Source organism: Brienomyrus brachyistius, chromosome 21 (assembly GCF_023856365.1).
Source record: "Brienomyrus brachyistius isolate T26 chromosome 21, BBRACH_0.4, whole genome shotgun sequence".
NCBI lineage: Eukaryota > Metazoa > Chordata > Actinopteri > Osteoglossiformes > Mormyridae > Brienomyrus > Brienomyrus brachyistius.
In genome coordinates, this window is record NC_064553.1 from 16288733 (window position 1) to 16304368 (window position 15636).

Genomic DNA, 15636 nt, shown 5'->3' on the forward strand with positions numbered 1-15636 from the left:
TTTGCTGAGAAAAGAGCTGTTTCCCTGGGTAATCATAGCATTGGCTTTATTGGGTATCGCTTAAAACTGTTATCGTGTTCTTGTTCTCCGATCTTGACCATGTAGTGCGACATGGCTTAATACTTTTACTGAAAATATAATTTAAGCGTGGAGGATTTGATCATTTCCTCAAAGTTGACTACTAGTTTAGCGAATGTATGCTACTTTTATGATATATGCACGCTAAACGTGGAACTTTAGTACTGATTCGACAATTACACGTTCCGATTAATCCAATGCCATATCCTAACTGGGAATAAACTTTCGAATGAAGCGCATGCCCGAGTTGGTTCGCGCATGCGCAGAGTTCTTTTACACCATCCAGCACGGGAACGTGCACATGCGCATTAGTTTTTAAAAAGACGTAAACATTATTTGTTGCTAATTACTGTCGCAAAAAAATTGCAGTTCAAGCGTGTAGTGCAACTTGTATTTCAAAAAGGAGTAACAGTATATGTCCCTTCTCATTTACAGCTGATTCTTCAAGGCATTTAAAACGCCATGTTATAGGTTTCATTTACGTTTGTGAATAAAGAATTTGGCATATAAAAATTTCAATATAAAAAAGTTTCCGTTTGTATATTTTTTAAATAAAATACAGCAGTTTTTCGGGGTAATTTTACATCCAGACAACGCTTCGAATATGTGTTTTTCATCCATTCAAAAGTATTTAACAAGGTAACATTCATAAAGTGTGCGAAATTGTGTATATATGAGTGTTAATTTGCAGGATAAATTTTAAATCGTACTTCGTATTTGTTAGTTACATAATTTTTTATTGCTTAAAGTCTAGGTATTCTTCCGAATAATGTCATCAAATGGAGTATTCCAAAAGAAAGTACAACGCAAAGCAGTATGGCTGTGCATTGGGATTTTGATGTAGGCCTAATTCTTACTTAATTTAACAAACCTTTTATGTTAATACCACTTATGGTTACGTCTGTTATTACGGCTGTTGTGTTGTTATATACATACACACCTTATACATATGTGTTTGTTTATATGGTATATATATATATGTATATATATATGTATGTATATATATATGTATGTATATATATATGTATGTATATATATATGTATGTATATATATATGTATAAATAATGTGTGTGCGCGTATTATATGCATATGTTTTATTCCAAATTAGAATAATTCCATTCAATAGGACTCAACATCTTCCATCGTCGATCTGTTTTGCGCCTGCGCAGAAGTACTCCCTCCCCGCCAATCAGAGCCTTATTCTCCTTGCAACTGTGGAGCTGTTTGGCGCTTGCGCAGCGTGAACCCCACAAAGAAAAGGGCGAAGCTGAGGTGAAAAGCGGAAGCGTGATTAAATCCAGCGCTGGCTCCTACAAGCTTCTACTCCGACAAAATGTCCAGCTCGTCGAACCTTATCACTATGAGAAAAATCGTGCAGCAGCTGCGTTTCGAAGCAAAGATTAACAGAGTGAAGGTATCCGAGTAAACTTTTGCTTTCGAAAGGCGGTTAGACGCGTACAAAGCGGGCAGGGTTGTTTAGGGCGTGGGGAGGGAGTCCTACACGACCGGGACTGAGCTCCTCTGCGAGATTCATTTTTATAATTGTGGTTTGTAAATGTGGAATATGTGGTTTCATTAGTTATCCCCACATCATACTGGAAGACCCAGTTTTTAAAAATGGGGTTTCCGATCCTTTGCTGCCATTTCTTTTTGGTAATATGCCAAATGGAAGAGTAGTGGGCCTGTTTAGCGATGTTGTAACCTCTGGATTGGTAAACTAACTAACGGAGCCTTTTCATGTCGTATTTAGTTCGGGTGATGTAGGAATGTGTGTAAATCCGGAATAACGGGACAGGTGTGACACCGAATTCTGCGCCGAGGCTCGTGTCGGTCTCGGTTCGACAGTCGTGCTCAGTAGGTTAATTCCCGCATTTCCGTTGGAGACGGACATCGACCTTAGAAAACTGGTACTTAAAACAACCAGTTTACCTTCCCTGCTGCGAGGGAAACTGGCTGACTGACTGTTTGTTCATTGTCATCGAAATAGAAATCATGACGCGGATTTTAACTTGCCCTGTTTAGTGATCTTTATTAAGTCTCTGCCACCTAATGCCGTTTCTTAAATTATAAGTGCCCCACCCATTGATGAAACGTTAGTGTTAAAAGGTAGGGTGACATAAGATGGAGTTTTTACGGTTTCGTTATGGGTGTTCGCACTGAAACAAAGCCCGGGGCATGAGGGTGCCACTCGTTTGCAGTCCATCTTTACATTGTACACTTTGGCAAAAACATGAACACAAGGGAATGAACTCTATCTTCATCTCATTCATTTTCTTCAACGTGATCTTGCCTCTTGTGACTTTAGTGTAGACTTGAAATTGTCACGTGTCATACAGTGGGTAATGTGGCAGTTGTGTATTTGTAAGGGATTCATAAGTGTTCTCTAAAAGATTTATACTCTTAAAAAGTAAATGTGCACTTTGGATTGTGGCATATTCCTCTCATGTCAGACTTCTGGGCCAGCATGGCGGATTCTGGCTGCTAGCAGCTGTTGATCAGCTCCTGTCGTTTCTGGTCCTCAGGTGTCTCAGGCAGCTGCAGACTTGCAGCAGTTCTGCCTCGAGAATGCGCAGCAGGACCCCCTGGTGACCGGGATGTCTTCCAATCCCTTCAAGCCGCCGAGGGTCTGCTCTTTCTTGTGACGCCTTCATGGGATGGTAAGGTCAGCCCTTCACATTTGCTTGTGTACAGCAGTCTCTTTTGAGTTTTTTTTTCTTGGCATTAATCATAACTGGGGTTCATGGATTTGGGAATCAAAACTGTCGTGTGAGTACTTTTGCTGCTAATGTTTGAGGAAAGTTTGATGGGTTGTGTGTTTCCATGGTATTGCCACTGGAACGCTGTACGAATGGGTTTAGACTCCCTGAACTTGCAGCTTAATTTTAGACTTCCTGTGGTGGGTTACGACATGACTGCTTTAGACAGTTTATCAACAAAATGCGAAGGAGAGAGGGGTTGCCAAATCTGTGTAAGAATTTCAACTTTGACTGGCTAAAGCGCTTGGAAAAACAGCCAATGCGTTATTGGTGAGTGTAGATGTGAAAGCGAGGAAGATAGTTTTGAAATATGATTCTGGGTATAAACCCATTTTTGCCTTGTTAATAGGCATCTTGGATTAATGAAATGAACATTTGTATTTACCAAAAATATGTAATGTATGGGACTGTCAGTGAAAGCCTTGGTGTCAACATGAGCCTCCATTGCCCCCCAGTTATGACATCCATTAAGTTATTCTATGGATAGCTTGAAACGAAATCTACATCAGTCCCCTTGTGGGTGGAGTACTGAAATGTGTTGAAGACTATTAAAGGTTCTCGACACAATAAAAATGCTCATGTCTGTTCTGTTACTAATTTGGAATGTTTTAGTAACCCCAATGGATATTTTAAGACTTCTTCTTTTTCTTTTGGGTCCCGTTTAGGTTGTTGACCCCCTTCCCAGAAGCCATATTTGCCGAACGACATGGGGCATTGCATTGATAATAGCTGGCTCTCTCCACCTTTTCCATTGTACTCTGTGCCTCACAGGGATTAAACTGCCAATTGTTTTTTCCCACCAGCATTGAAATGACACTTGCCCTGCAGGTGCTTGTTATACTTGGATGTAGTTGAAGGAAAGAGCTTTACTGGTTTTTGCATTTGTGCCTTTTTATGATGTTATCTATTTTCACATGCAAGTGTTGACTTTTATAACAAATAAAAACAAAACACAATCCATGACATGTCTATCCATTATTACGAGGAGTGTTTATCTACTTTTGTGTGTCAGATTGTTGAGGTTAAAACAGTAATTCAGTAATTTCTCTGCACTTCTAAGAACTAGTTCAGTCAGCGATTAGTCATGCATGTTTTATCTTGTTACACTCTGGCAGAATGTTTTGTTGCACTGAGAATGTATTGATCTGCTCTTTCTGTCCCATCTTACAAAATAAAGCATTACTGAGCAGGGAACTTGAAGCGTGACAAGGGGAAACCGCTTTAGCCACTTTCCTGCCGAAGTTCAGGAACTTACGGGTTCCTACTCCTTGGGCAATCACAACTGGGAACTTCATAGTTCCTGGCCACCTCGTGTGTCACTGTTTGTCTGTGCTTGCTTTCTTGGATGGTGGTATATACAGTGTTGCATCCTGTTGTCGGGAGAGGCAATTTAGACTGCATTCTTAGAATGAATGTAAGTAGTCGGCTTCAAGGCGTCACTGATTTTGTTAGCCATAGAAGGCTAAGGAACTGAGATTCGCTGTCATACACTTACATCTGACAACTTTTATTTTCAAAGATCTGACCCAGATCACAAACAGTAAACTGTCCACGTGCCCAGTCCCAGATTCGTCTTCACAAACTGCTTTAACAGATTCGTACGTTTTCAGCGCATGGTTATCCAACCAATCCAAATCCACGTTCACTGGGCTTCAGTTTGTTTTTCAAGCAGTCGGGAAAAAAAATGTATACCTGTCCACTACCAGGAGAGCAGTGATACGTTATTTGCAGGGTCATTTAAAAAGAGAAATATCCGATTTGTAAACCTTTGCCGAGTTTCCAGTGCACAAAAAGAATGAGGGTTGAGAGAATGAGAGAGCACTGCTGACCTGAGCACCTTCACAGTCCTCCAGCCAGGGGCCAACGAGAAAGTTCACCGTCAAAGTGGTACAAAGGCATGGACAACAATGCTAATGATGTCTGTAATTAAAACGAATGGGACCAAATTAAAGGAGCGGGTTCTGGGCAAGGTTCAGAACTGCGACAGCTTAGCGATTGATTAATGTTCAGATCACGTTAAACTGCGAGTGGGCAGCCCAGGATTCAATTCCACCAGCCAAGGTGGTGGAATGGATGTTTCTAAAAGTCCCTTGAAATCTTAAAATAAGAGTGTGTAGATCACAGATTGATTACCTAAATTTCACTAGTCATAGAAAAATCAACTCAGAATAACCAGCTGAACTAAATAACATAGAACACTAATATCCTCGGCTCTGTTAAAATTAAATATCAGCACAAACGCAGCTGTGAAAAACCTTTAAAAGTACATGTGCTTGCTAACCATGGTCAGAAACAATCTGCATTTTATAGAAATCCAATCGAGCTTAAAGCTGGAGCAAATGGGCCCTGATGGAGTGTATGTACACGCTGTACATGGAGATCGCTACACCCCTTCCTGTCCTCAGCCAAGTCAAGCACCATTTTATACCTGTACGTTTCAAACCTTTAACCCATCAGGCTTGAATGCATTTATAAAGCCAGGTTCCTTAAGGCCTGAGTTACAACGTAGTCAAACATGCTGGAAATATTCTCACAGAATACTCCTTCAAGCAATTAAAAAAAATATAATAAAAGAAAATCACTAGTCACAACAGTACAGAAAAAAATTCTTTGCCATAATTTGGCATTTCGGTCTTTAACTCCAAAAGGTGTGTGAAACTCTCATTTGGACTTAGCAGACAGGATGCAGGATCCCTTTCCTTGCCAAACCAGGCAGGCGTTCCAGTTTCATCGCGCAGCTGTTCCGTCAGTGTACCGTATCCCTTTTTAGAACAAAAGGAAGACACTCATGAGAGGGAACATGGCACCCAGAACTTCAGGAGTCAAGCAGCAGCCGGAGCACAACCCCAGCCTGTCTGATCCGGTACAAGGTGTCCCAGACAGCGGCCTTGGAGGTTCAAACAAAGCTTGACTCAGGAACGGGTTACGGTCTGCTGGAAAAAGGTGCTTTAGCTCCATGTCATATCCAGGTACTATTAATGCAGGTCCCCATGAGGATCAATCAAACTGACAGTCTTCTCTGCTTACATCCAAGTCAGTTTAAAAAATTCCTCTATAGGTCTTTCATCCAACAAATGTCCAGGATATCCAACAGAAAGTGATAGTTGATAAACAAGTTGTTTTTTTCACATCTTAACCAACAATGGCAGCAATCATACAATAAAAAGAATAAAACAAGTAAACAAAAATCCTATAGGATTCACCCTTTCAGTTTCTAAACAGGAAAATAAGACTCAAAAGTCAGAAATTCAAAGTCTTGTACCTGTATGACCCAAGCGGCTGCGGCACGGTGAAGGACAGACCCACGCAGATCGCCCCCCCCCCTCCCCATTGCTTCAAGTAAATTTGCATAAGGCGCAAAGCTCCGTCCGCAAGAGTCCCCGGTGATTGTCGTGTTTGGCGTTGCGCCGGGAGGCGGGGCTATGACACGCTGTTTTTCAGGTGCTGTGTCTGCAGCGGCTTCACATGGTATTCGTAGATCTTCAGTGCTGGCCCCAGCTTGATGGACAGGCCGGTGAGGACGTCGTTCCGTGTCATCAGGAGCAGCGACTTCCCGTCGATTTCCTGAAGGGGGAGACAAACGCTCAGCTAGGACACAACACCAGCAGGTGGAGCAGCAATTAAGGGCACAGTGTTGGCTTAAGACTCAGGTAGTAATGATATGGCAATCGTGGACCACATCATGTAATATAAGAGTAACAATTACTCAACAATGCTTTCCTGAAAAAGCGACACTGTATATAGAATATGAAACAAATATTTTTAACATTTTCCCCCCATTTTCAAAATTTTCCAAAAATGAGAACCACATCCATCCATTTACCAAACCGCTAATCCTAATGGGTCACGGGGGTCCGGAGCCTATCCCGGAAGCAATGGGCATGAGGCAGGGAACAACCCAGAATGGGGGGCCAGCCCATTGCAGAGCACACACACACCATTCACTCACACATGCACTCCTACTGGCAATTTAGCAAGTCCAATTAGCCTCAGCACATCTTTGGACTGTTGGGGGAAACCAAGACTCGAACCTGGGTCCCAGAGGTGCGAGGCAACAGTGCTAACCACTGCACCACCATCCCGCTCACCAGAACCACACATATAAAAAATTTAAAAGGAAAAATGTGCTCAGAAGTAGGAATGCAGCGATCTCACTTTTTCTGTCCCGATACCTGAGCTTCGGGTATCAGCCGATACCGAATACCAATCCGATACCAGTGTATAATTAATAAGCTGTAGGCTTTACCTCACTGTAGAAGAGACCATTGTGATCATTCTTTTGTGTTTAAGGGAACATCAAAGAAGCAAAGAAAAGTTAAAAAAAAAAAAAAATTCTGTTTTCCTTTTTTGCATACGTTGTCATGTATAAAAAGACCCAAAATGAACACTGTAAGCGGACTACTTGATTACTATAAGCAAATTATTTAAACAATACTTGTACAGGAATGATTCTGTCCCAAGCTTTTTGATCCATATAAGCGGTTGATCACTATAAACGGTTTCCACTGTATGTTTTTATTTACCTTACTTGAAACCTGAGTTTTCAACTCAATCATTTATATCAGGATTTGTAATTCTTAAATCGAGAATTCTCAATTAAAGTTTTTGTGGTTTTTCTCTGCTAGCATTAGCAAACTCCATGTACTCTGCATTAGCGTGCGTCGTTTGATCAAATTGTTTGCGTTAAGTGGTGTAAACATCTGTAAATGAAAGGTGATGCCTTTAAAACTGATCACATAGCTGGCTGTTAGGCTGTCTTACTGAAGGATCCCGTCACACATCCTGTACAACAGGCACACTTCCTCTGTGTAATGTTCCATTCATTTATTTCAGGGTATATTCAGGTTAATTCAGCCATCACACTGGAACACTGACAGCCCCCATTTTCATTTCTGTGACATATTTGGCATAAAATATCCTCCTTAAATTAATAATACACCATCGTCCCATTATATCACCATCACGTGGGGGCTAACCTTGCTGAAATGAGGCTGGGGAATGAGGCAGAGTTAGTGATTATTCAGCTTGTGGGAGTTTTACTTACACAAAAATGTCCTGAGGGCAGAACGAAAAATTATTCAAAGAGATATCCAATCAAACTGTAGAGAAGGTGGGTGCAAGCAACTACAGGAGGCAGGACAAGACAATCTGATTGGTTGGTTCAGCCAACCTCAAGTTGCTTGGACTCGCCTCCTCTACAATTTGATTAGCTATCTATCTGAACCAATCATTTCTCCTTCTACCCTCAGAACTTTTTTGTGTAAGTAAAACTCCCATTAGCATTCACTGGGGGGGGGTGACTACCTGGTCCTTGAAAGCGGCAGCTTGCTCTTCAAACCCTGCGGCCTTGAAGTAATCCACCACATCTGCCACTGCCCAGTCAGCTGGGTCCGGCAGCTCTCCATTCTCCAGCAGGCTGAAAAAGTGAGGGGGCGGGGTCAAACTGCAGTGACCAATGAGGCAAGGAATCCATCTTCCTGTTATCATCTTTGTATTTCAAATACTTCATAACAGATGTTTAACACACTGACGGAATATTGCAAAGTCTCACCCTGGGCATATGAGACTTGTAAGTCTGTCTGTGCTTTGCCCTCGTACCAGGTACCATACTTTTGGTACTTTGAGAAAGCACCAAAAGTTCAGTACTTCAAGGTGTTGGTTTTCCACTGGCGTAAAAATCAGTACCGGCGCTGAATGACATCACAGCGCAAGGTGTGGTATTTTGCACTTTGCCTTTTTTTACTTTCAATTTTGTATGGTTGTTATAGCACAGAGCGTTTAGGTTTCGCTACAACATTTTTATTCTCTCATAGGAAAAAAAAATTCAATAGCTTTGCAATTTCAATTATTATTCCTATTACAGATTATCTAATATATGTTTCAAAATGTCTAAAATTAACCTCCACTGCTTTTGCATTAGTGCTGAGTTCGTTCTCCCAGACAATCATAATCATTTTCATCCTTGCTGCTTAAATCACTCCTAGACGGGTTTGTGGCAAATTTATTAACTCCATTTGGCTTTATAAATACCTCAATATTTTTTTTACAACAAAATCACTAGAGGTAAGGAGCATGCACTGATTACAATGTGTTGCTGCACTCACCACACGACAAACCACCGTAGGAATGAGAACCTGAGTACAGTCATGTGGTGGCCGATACCTTACAGAGCCTGATGAAGATTAACGTCACATGGCATAATGTCATACCCAAAACTAAGCAATTGCAGATTAAGGGCCTTGCTCAGGGGCCCAATGGAGTAGAATCAGTTCTGGCATTCATGGGATTTAAACCAGCAACCTTCCAATTACTGTCACAGATCCCTAGCCTCAGAGCCACCACTCCACCCCCGTCAGTGAGACAGCACGCATATTAAACCATGTCATCCTGATCTTTTTGTTTGTATCTGTTCTTATGACCAAATGGAGATTTTATTTTTTACTTAGTTCATTGCTGCTTTCTAAATTTGCTACTTTTTTGTGGTTGTATTGCGTTTAGAGGCAGGCTATTTGCATAACCAATCAACAACGAAAGCATATCAAGTCCCACCCCAAAGTACTGAAGTACCAAGGAAGTACCCCAGCTGGTTTTGCCCTTTCGGTACTGGAACCTTTGGAACTGGTACTCGATCGGAAGTCAATGGAAAAGCGAAAGTACCAAAAGTACGGTACTTGGTGCGGTGGAAAAGCGCCCTCTGTCAGAATAAATGAGAATGACATGTACTTTTTACATTACCAAGATCAGAAAGCTAATCTCTTAATTCAGGATTTACTCATTTTAGCTACTAGTACATGTTACTATATTACTGTCAATTTTCCATCCAGTTTTCCCAGCAATACCTGCAACACTGAAGATGACCATTAAAACTCACTCGACAGCCCCAGTTGAAGGAGAATGAAAGTCAAGTATGGATCTATAGCACAAAACATCTACCTGCTGCAGGGGACCATTCATAACCCCCCCACCCCCCAAAACTCTCCGCTGTCAGCTGACACGTGGCATATGGATGGATGGTAACTTACTTCTTGGTGTCCACAGAGCCATTTGTCTTGTTCTCCATGCCAGCTGACAGATAAACAAGCAAAATCAATGAATATTCATGTTTCCGAACAGAATATTAGGGTGTTTCACATAATCACATAACAAAAAGCATGATACAGTTCATGTGTAAAAGAATTTCAGCAGAGGGTTAGAAACAGGAACATTAATAAACAGTGCGGGGTGTCACTATCGGACAAAGGCAGACACTGAATGCATCGCAGCAAACACTGCTGTAACCCTGGATGATTTCCATGCCTGCACAGTTCTTCCTGCTGCAGACTGAGGGAAAAAGAAAATAAAAGAAGGAAACATCAGCGAGACTCACAGCACAACCCCTTTACACCCCAAGGGACAACTTTGAAGAGTTAAAACAGAAAATGAAAGAGATTAACTATTAATCTGATAAGCTGAGCTGTGTGGGGTGGGGGGTGTGATCCGCCTTGGAGATGCGCTGCACACCTTCCATGTGCTTTAGTCAAGAAGTGAAAGCTAGACACAGTGAATACAGTGACAGCTGGACATTCTGCTGTATAACAGAATTTACTGCACACTGGGCTGTAGGGACCAAAATAAACGGAACCAAATGCACATTTGATTCCAACCCGACCTTGCTCATAAAAAAAAAACTGAATAGCTACACGATGATGGACCAGCAACAGAGACAAACAGTACATTAAGATAGTAACTATCAGAGGTTGACCACAGAGTACTTCTTGTCTGTGCAAATAGGGGGCATATATAATATAAGTAAACAGTCCACTAAGGTGCGGACAAGAAGTAAGATAAATCTAATTCTTCTTCATTCCACTCTTGCTTCACACAGCTGCCCTACAGTCATGCCCAGAGGTGTATGTGTGCCTTTAACAAGACATTGCAGATTACAGGGAGCAGACGGTGCTGGACTCTGCTGCCATTCGCTTCAGAAGCTCCTCCTGGTGTTTCCACTTTGTTCCCCTTCCCGCTCAAGCTCACTCCTTGGCCACCCCCTTGCAGCCCCCCCCCCCCCCCCCATCTTCCCCTGGCCACACTACAATGTGCTCTCCCATTGATGCACATGGAGAGCCAGTTGCCTAGCAACATAGAGGAACAGTGCTTGACAATGTACTGCAGTGTTGGGGGGAGAGAAATCAATGAATATGTAATTGGCAATCATAAACCAACTAAGCAGCTATTGATAATCAATTATTAAAGAGTAGTTTAATACTCATTAAAAGAAATTCAATATTATTTCAGGGTTTGCTTGAATCTCAAGCTATATTATTTTATTCTTAAAGCTAAGCGTCCTTGAAATGAAAATTTGTTTTTTCTTGACTCACATAATTGAGCCGCTGGCATTAAGTTTTTTTTGTAGCTTATTTCACTTCCCTACGCATTTGTTACTCTTACCAGATCTAAAATGATACAGCACTACTTTTAAGCATAAAGCATAAATTGCATAATCCACATAAAATAAAAGACGACTGTGTCTGATGAGCGACGCTTGCTCATCTATTCTGCCAGCTACTGCATTTGTCATTAATTTCAGAGCACAGATGGATGACAAGACTTGGAAAGACCAGGGATGAAAGTCTCTTTATTTGGAGTAGCGGGCGTCGCGCGGGGGCACGTATTATCGCGGCACCGGCGCTTGTCTCGCGGAATCGCGCGCGCCCGCGTTATATAACAATAGGGCTGATTATGGTGTATAAAAAGAAAAAGGTTCACTTAAAGGGCCAGGAACCCCGTAGCGTGGATGCAATATCCTGGGCGTTTAAGTTCAATTATTAAACCCCAATATAAACAACGTGCCACTTATGGAAGAAACTTGCCCCTTTGCCAATGCACCCCACTGCAATACTAAAATGCAATATGGTGTCAGAAAACAGCCCTAAACATGAACTGAATAGGTAAAAGAATAATAATGCAAACTTACAACATACCTGATTGAAATCTGAAACAGAAAACAAAGTCTATTTCCCCTCATTCAGAAAGCATCTCTCCAGAATTTAATTTGATACCGCTAATGCTGATAAGGCGGTCTGTATCTTTCAAGCTTTTAGAGAAATACCGTATTTATACATTTCTCGACTTCAGCCCGCAAAACTGTACTTGTCAATTTAGTGTCAAATCCAGTCCTGTTGATCTGGCGCCGATATCTGTTAAATGGCAGATTTCACTTGAAAATCTGTGCTTTTTATGTGGAAATCCACATAATTTCCCCAGGGATCAATAAAGTATTTTGAATCTGAATCTGAAAGCCTTAAACCCGTAAAATCCAATTAGTTCTCTTAATGTCGATTTTTGATTCGATTTCTGTAAATCTTTCGCAGCGTCTTAACTTTGACTCGCAGGAATTAACGCACAGATCATACTACTTATATTGCCACTAGCAGTGTCAGTCCAGGGAGGATAACAAACGTCAAAGGACTGACACTGCATGATTCGGAATACTTGGTGGAGGCTCAGTTTGGATTTATTTACACATACTGCGCAGAATACAATCATATGTCAAATGTAATACAATCCAAAAAAACTAGACAAAGAAATGTAAAGGTAAAACGGACTCCCTTCCAGCTACTAATGGCTAACAGCTGCATTCACGGTAAATGTTTATGGTGATATCATTCAGGCTGGGCACTTAATTCGCCCCTGTATTCAACAACCAAAAGATAATAAAAAATAATCTCTTCTTCTTAACACACTCACTTTCTATCTCATGCACACACAGACACACAAACGGGTCACTCTGTCTTTTCACTTGAACAAGACAACAAAAATGTATTATTTTTTTAACTAAAGTTGTTATTTTTATGACTTTATTTCTGTCTTGTGTAATTCTGGGTCCTTTATCATAATCTGCCTATAACTCACCGTATATCCTCATGCATAAGTAAGGGAGTCACTGGGCTGTTTACGGCTGAGAGCCCAGACAAATATATGACCCATTTAATGAAAAACTGCAACCCGTTGCTGCAGAAGCGGAAAAATACATTGATGGACTAACACTTTTAGCAAGCGCTCATGCTTAATATCATGAAATCAAAGAAAGTGTCACCTTTACAAATGCATCCATAAATGTTCCCACAAAGTAACAGGACTTAACATTCTCTTCCAACTCTCATTCAAGTTGTTACCCTTTGTAACAGCACGGGACTGTCATATTTAAAATCAGCTATATTTTGAGAAACAAAACTAATTATAACACAATTTTCGATTAAACAGATCCTTCAGTCAATTTAAACAAACGCGACAATGTTCAGCTTTTAACACAGTAACAAAATGCGTAGTCAAAAAATAAGGATAAATAAAAAACACAATAAAACAGGGTTATGTGTCACTTTGGCCTGCCGTGGAAAAGCACTCGATTTAGCGACCTTATATTACAAAAACATGTCAAACAAGATCATCCTCACGAAATTCAAGCTTAGTGCGCCTGACACTGTTTTCTAACTGTGTCTAACTGTTATAACATCCAAAAGAGATCTTCGCTGTACACGTCATTGTGGGGAGAACAAAAAAGCAATAGATGTCTTCTTAGATAAACTGAATTAAATATTTTTAAAACTGAGCAAGAGTCTGGTGATTTTATATTAATACACCTAGTACTATTTACACTCGCAAATAATTGTGTTATTTCTGCAAAATCGCAGAGACTCGGCATAGACTCAAATCGTCGTGTGAATAATTAGACGCATTAAAAGTACTGTCTAACCTATTTTGACAGCCCGAAATGCGCACGTTTGTTAACGCCGCCGTTTTATTTTATTTTAAACACCAGCATGGACTACACCAAAGCCATCTGCCTAGAATGTGACATTTAGCTAGCTGGATGCTGCAAATGCACGAATAAACCAACAGATCGCCGCCAAGGCGGAGGGAAAACTTCCTGGATCGCCCCGACCCGAAATTAAACTAGTCAGCCGGCACTTTTTCAAGCCCCAAAACAAAGGCGCTTACCTTATTTTGTAATTTGTGCAGCTGGCTCGTTAGCCAGATTTTGCGAGCAGCTTCCTTCCCTGGACTACATTCACGGCCACGGTTCCCAGCGAAATTGACGGCCTTGGCCAATCGTTTGCTGTCGTTCGCTCGCAGGGGACTCTGGGAGGTGGAGTCTTTCACCTCCCACTTGATGGCGTGAAAAACCCTGGCTCTGGAGAAACGGTTCAACCGGAACGGAAACCCGAACGGTGGACGACGGCGGACTCAGACCCTAGAAAAGGGAGTTTCAGAAAGCAGTAAGATTGACATAAATATAAGGGGCATTAAAATAAGTACATGAACACAGACCAATAACAGAGGGTTATCGCTGTCTCATGTAATATGTCTTTATTTTCTTTACCAGTTTCATGTAAGTTGTCTTTATTCTGCAACGTACACATGCAATCAGTGCACAGATATACTGCATATGTAATAAGATTCATATCGTTAAACATAATGTTAGCGATGACAACCCTTGGGGTTCTGCGATACTAGCTATTTTAAGTTGGTAATTAGGTCTGAGCATTTCATACAAGACAGCTGATTCTTTGAAAATAAAATGGGGACGAAAAACACACATTTTGCCCACTGGATTTACACTGAAAGATCAACTAACAATCTGTAGTTGAAATGACGGTCGTATATAATGGCAAAAAGTCTCCACGACATTAAGCGGAGACCTTATTAATCAGCAGATTGCATACACAGGATTTTGAAGAGCCACACATATAGTACCCGCCTCCAGACAAGATACTCCTTTTTTTAGTGCGAACATACCGATATGATGACCGTTTTCACAGAGTTGATATGAAACTGGACAAACATGTCTGCCAAGCAACCTTCATTAGTAATTCATACTGCTTCCATTCCTAATTAGTCAGCTACTGAAACTGGCCGACAGCTCACAGCTTGCAGTCCTCCGGCTGGCGGGTGGGGGCTTCCTAAATTGAGAGTATGCGTTTATTTTTGTTTAATCTCTAGCATTTGAAAAGGAGGATTCGGGTACAAAATGATTTGTGAAGTAGCCATCATTCTGTGCAACATTATGGGTCGGGGATGAGAAATTTCATTATTGATTCTGAGAGCTATAGTTACCTACCTAGAAATATCAAGGATATCCTGCCATTTCGTATAAAGACCTCAGACACCACATCGCATACTGGAACAGACGCTACCTACCGAGATGGGCCGTGTAAACACATAAAAGTGCACAGAAAACACAGCCCTGGTGGTTGAGTCACAAGAGGTTGCCCTGGACTTCCCTGATATCCCAGCCAGTTCCTGTTTCTGTGATAAAGAGGGACCTCCCCCAGCTGCCTGTGAGTCTGTACTGTAAGGGAGGTTGAATATGTAGCCTCTTCAGAGGACACTTCCTGCATGGGGTGTACACCTCCCTGCCACACTGTAAAAGTCCGCTCTACTCTCAATTCCTCTGCTGTACCAGTCCTGCAGCCTCAGCTTCCTAAAAGCAAGATGTCACTACATATGGCTGGTGCCCTTTGCGACCCAAACTGGACATGACCCATCTAAGAGGCTTCTGCAGACCCAAAATAAGTCATGTGGTGGGACCAATTCCCACTTTATATTATCCCTCTGACTGTAAATCAGACACATTGATTTAATACCAAAACAGATAATCAGTCTGGAATATGGTATTTGAGATTGAAAGTCTGTTTCATGCATGCTTGGGACTTGATCAGAGAAAATCACACGCATGATTATTTTGTAGCTTGTCTGTACGCTCTGTGCCATGAAATGTTATCATATTCAGTTAGTAACAGTAGCTGGCTGTCCGAGCTTCAG

General features: G+C 41.4%; 2 protein-coding genes across 2 annotated transcripts; one reads left to right on the forward strand and one right to left on the reverse strand.

Moving 5' to 3' along the window:
* The first annotated feature begins 1305 nt into the window (after positions 1-1305).
* On the forward strand, positions 1306-3795 carry gng5 (guanine nucleotide binding protein (G protein), gamma 5). Its single transcript, XM_048988535.1, has 3 exons — positions 1306-1493; positions 2602-2736; positions 3501-3795. The coding sequence occupies exons 1-2, from the start codon at positions 1413-1415 to the stop codon at positions 2719-2721; spliced, it is 201 nt and encodes a 66-aa protein (XP_048844492.1). The 5' UTR covers positions 1306-1412; the 3' UTR covers positions 2722-2736; positions 3501-3795.
* Positions 3796-4321: 526 nt separating this feature from the next.
* On the reverse strand, positions 4322-15555 carry LOC125716345 (sterile alpha motif domain-containing protein 13-like). The gene is made up of 4 exons (XM_048988534.1): positions 13813-15555; positions 9858-9900; positions 8140-8251; positions 4322-6399 (listed from the first exon to the last, which is right to left on the reverse strand). The coding sequence occupies exons 2-4, from the start codon at positions 9893-9895 to the stop codon at positions 6256-6258; spliced, it is 294 nt and encodes a 97-aa protein (XP_048844491.1). The 5' UTR covers positions 9896-9900; positions 13813-15555; the 3' UTR covers positions 4322-6255.
* Positions 15556-15636: the final 81 nt, after the last annotated feature.

Coding starts and splice junctions, on each gene's coding strand:
- gng5 (XM_048988535.1), top strand. CDS start 1,413: ATGTCCAGCTCGTCGAACCTTATCACTATGAGAAAAATCGTGCAGCAG. Junction 1,494..2,601: donor CAAAGATTAACAGAGTGAAG/GTATCCGAGTAA, acceptor TCTGGTCCTCAG/GTGTCTCAGGCAGCTGCAGA.
- LOC125716345 (XM_048988534.1), bottom strand. CDS start 9,895: ATGGAGAACAAGACAAATGGCTCTGTGGACACCAAGAA. Junction 8,252..9,857: donor GGCTCTGTGGACACCAAGAA/GTAAGTTACCAT, acceptor TCACTTTTTCAG/CCTGCTGGAGAATGGAGAGC. Junction 6,400..8,139: donor CTGCCGCTTTCAAGGACCAG/GTAGTCACCCCC, acceptor CTCCCCCTTCAG/GAAATCGACGGGAAGTCGCT.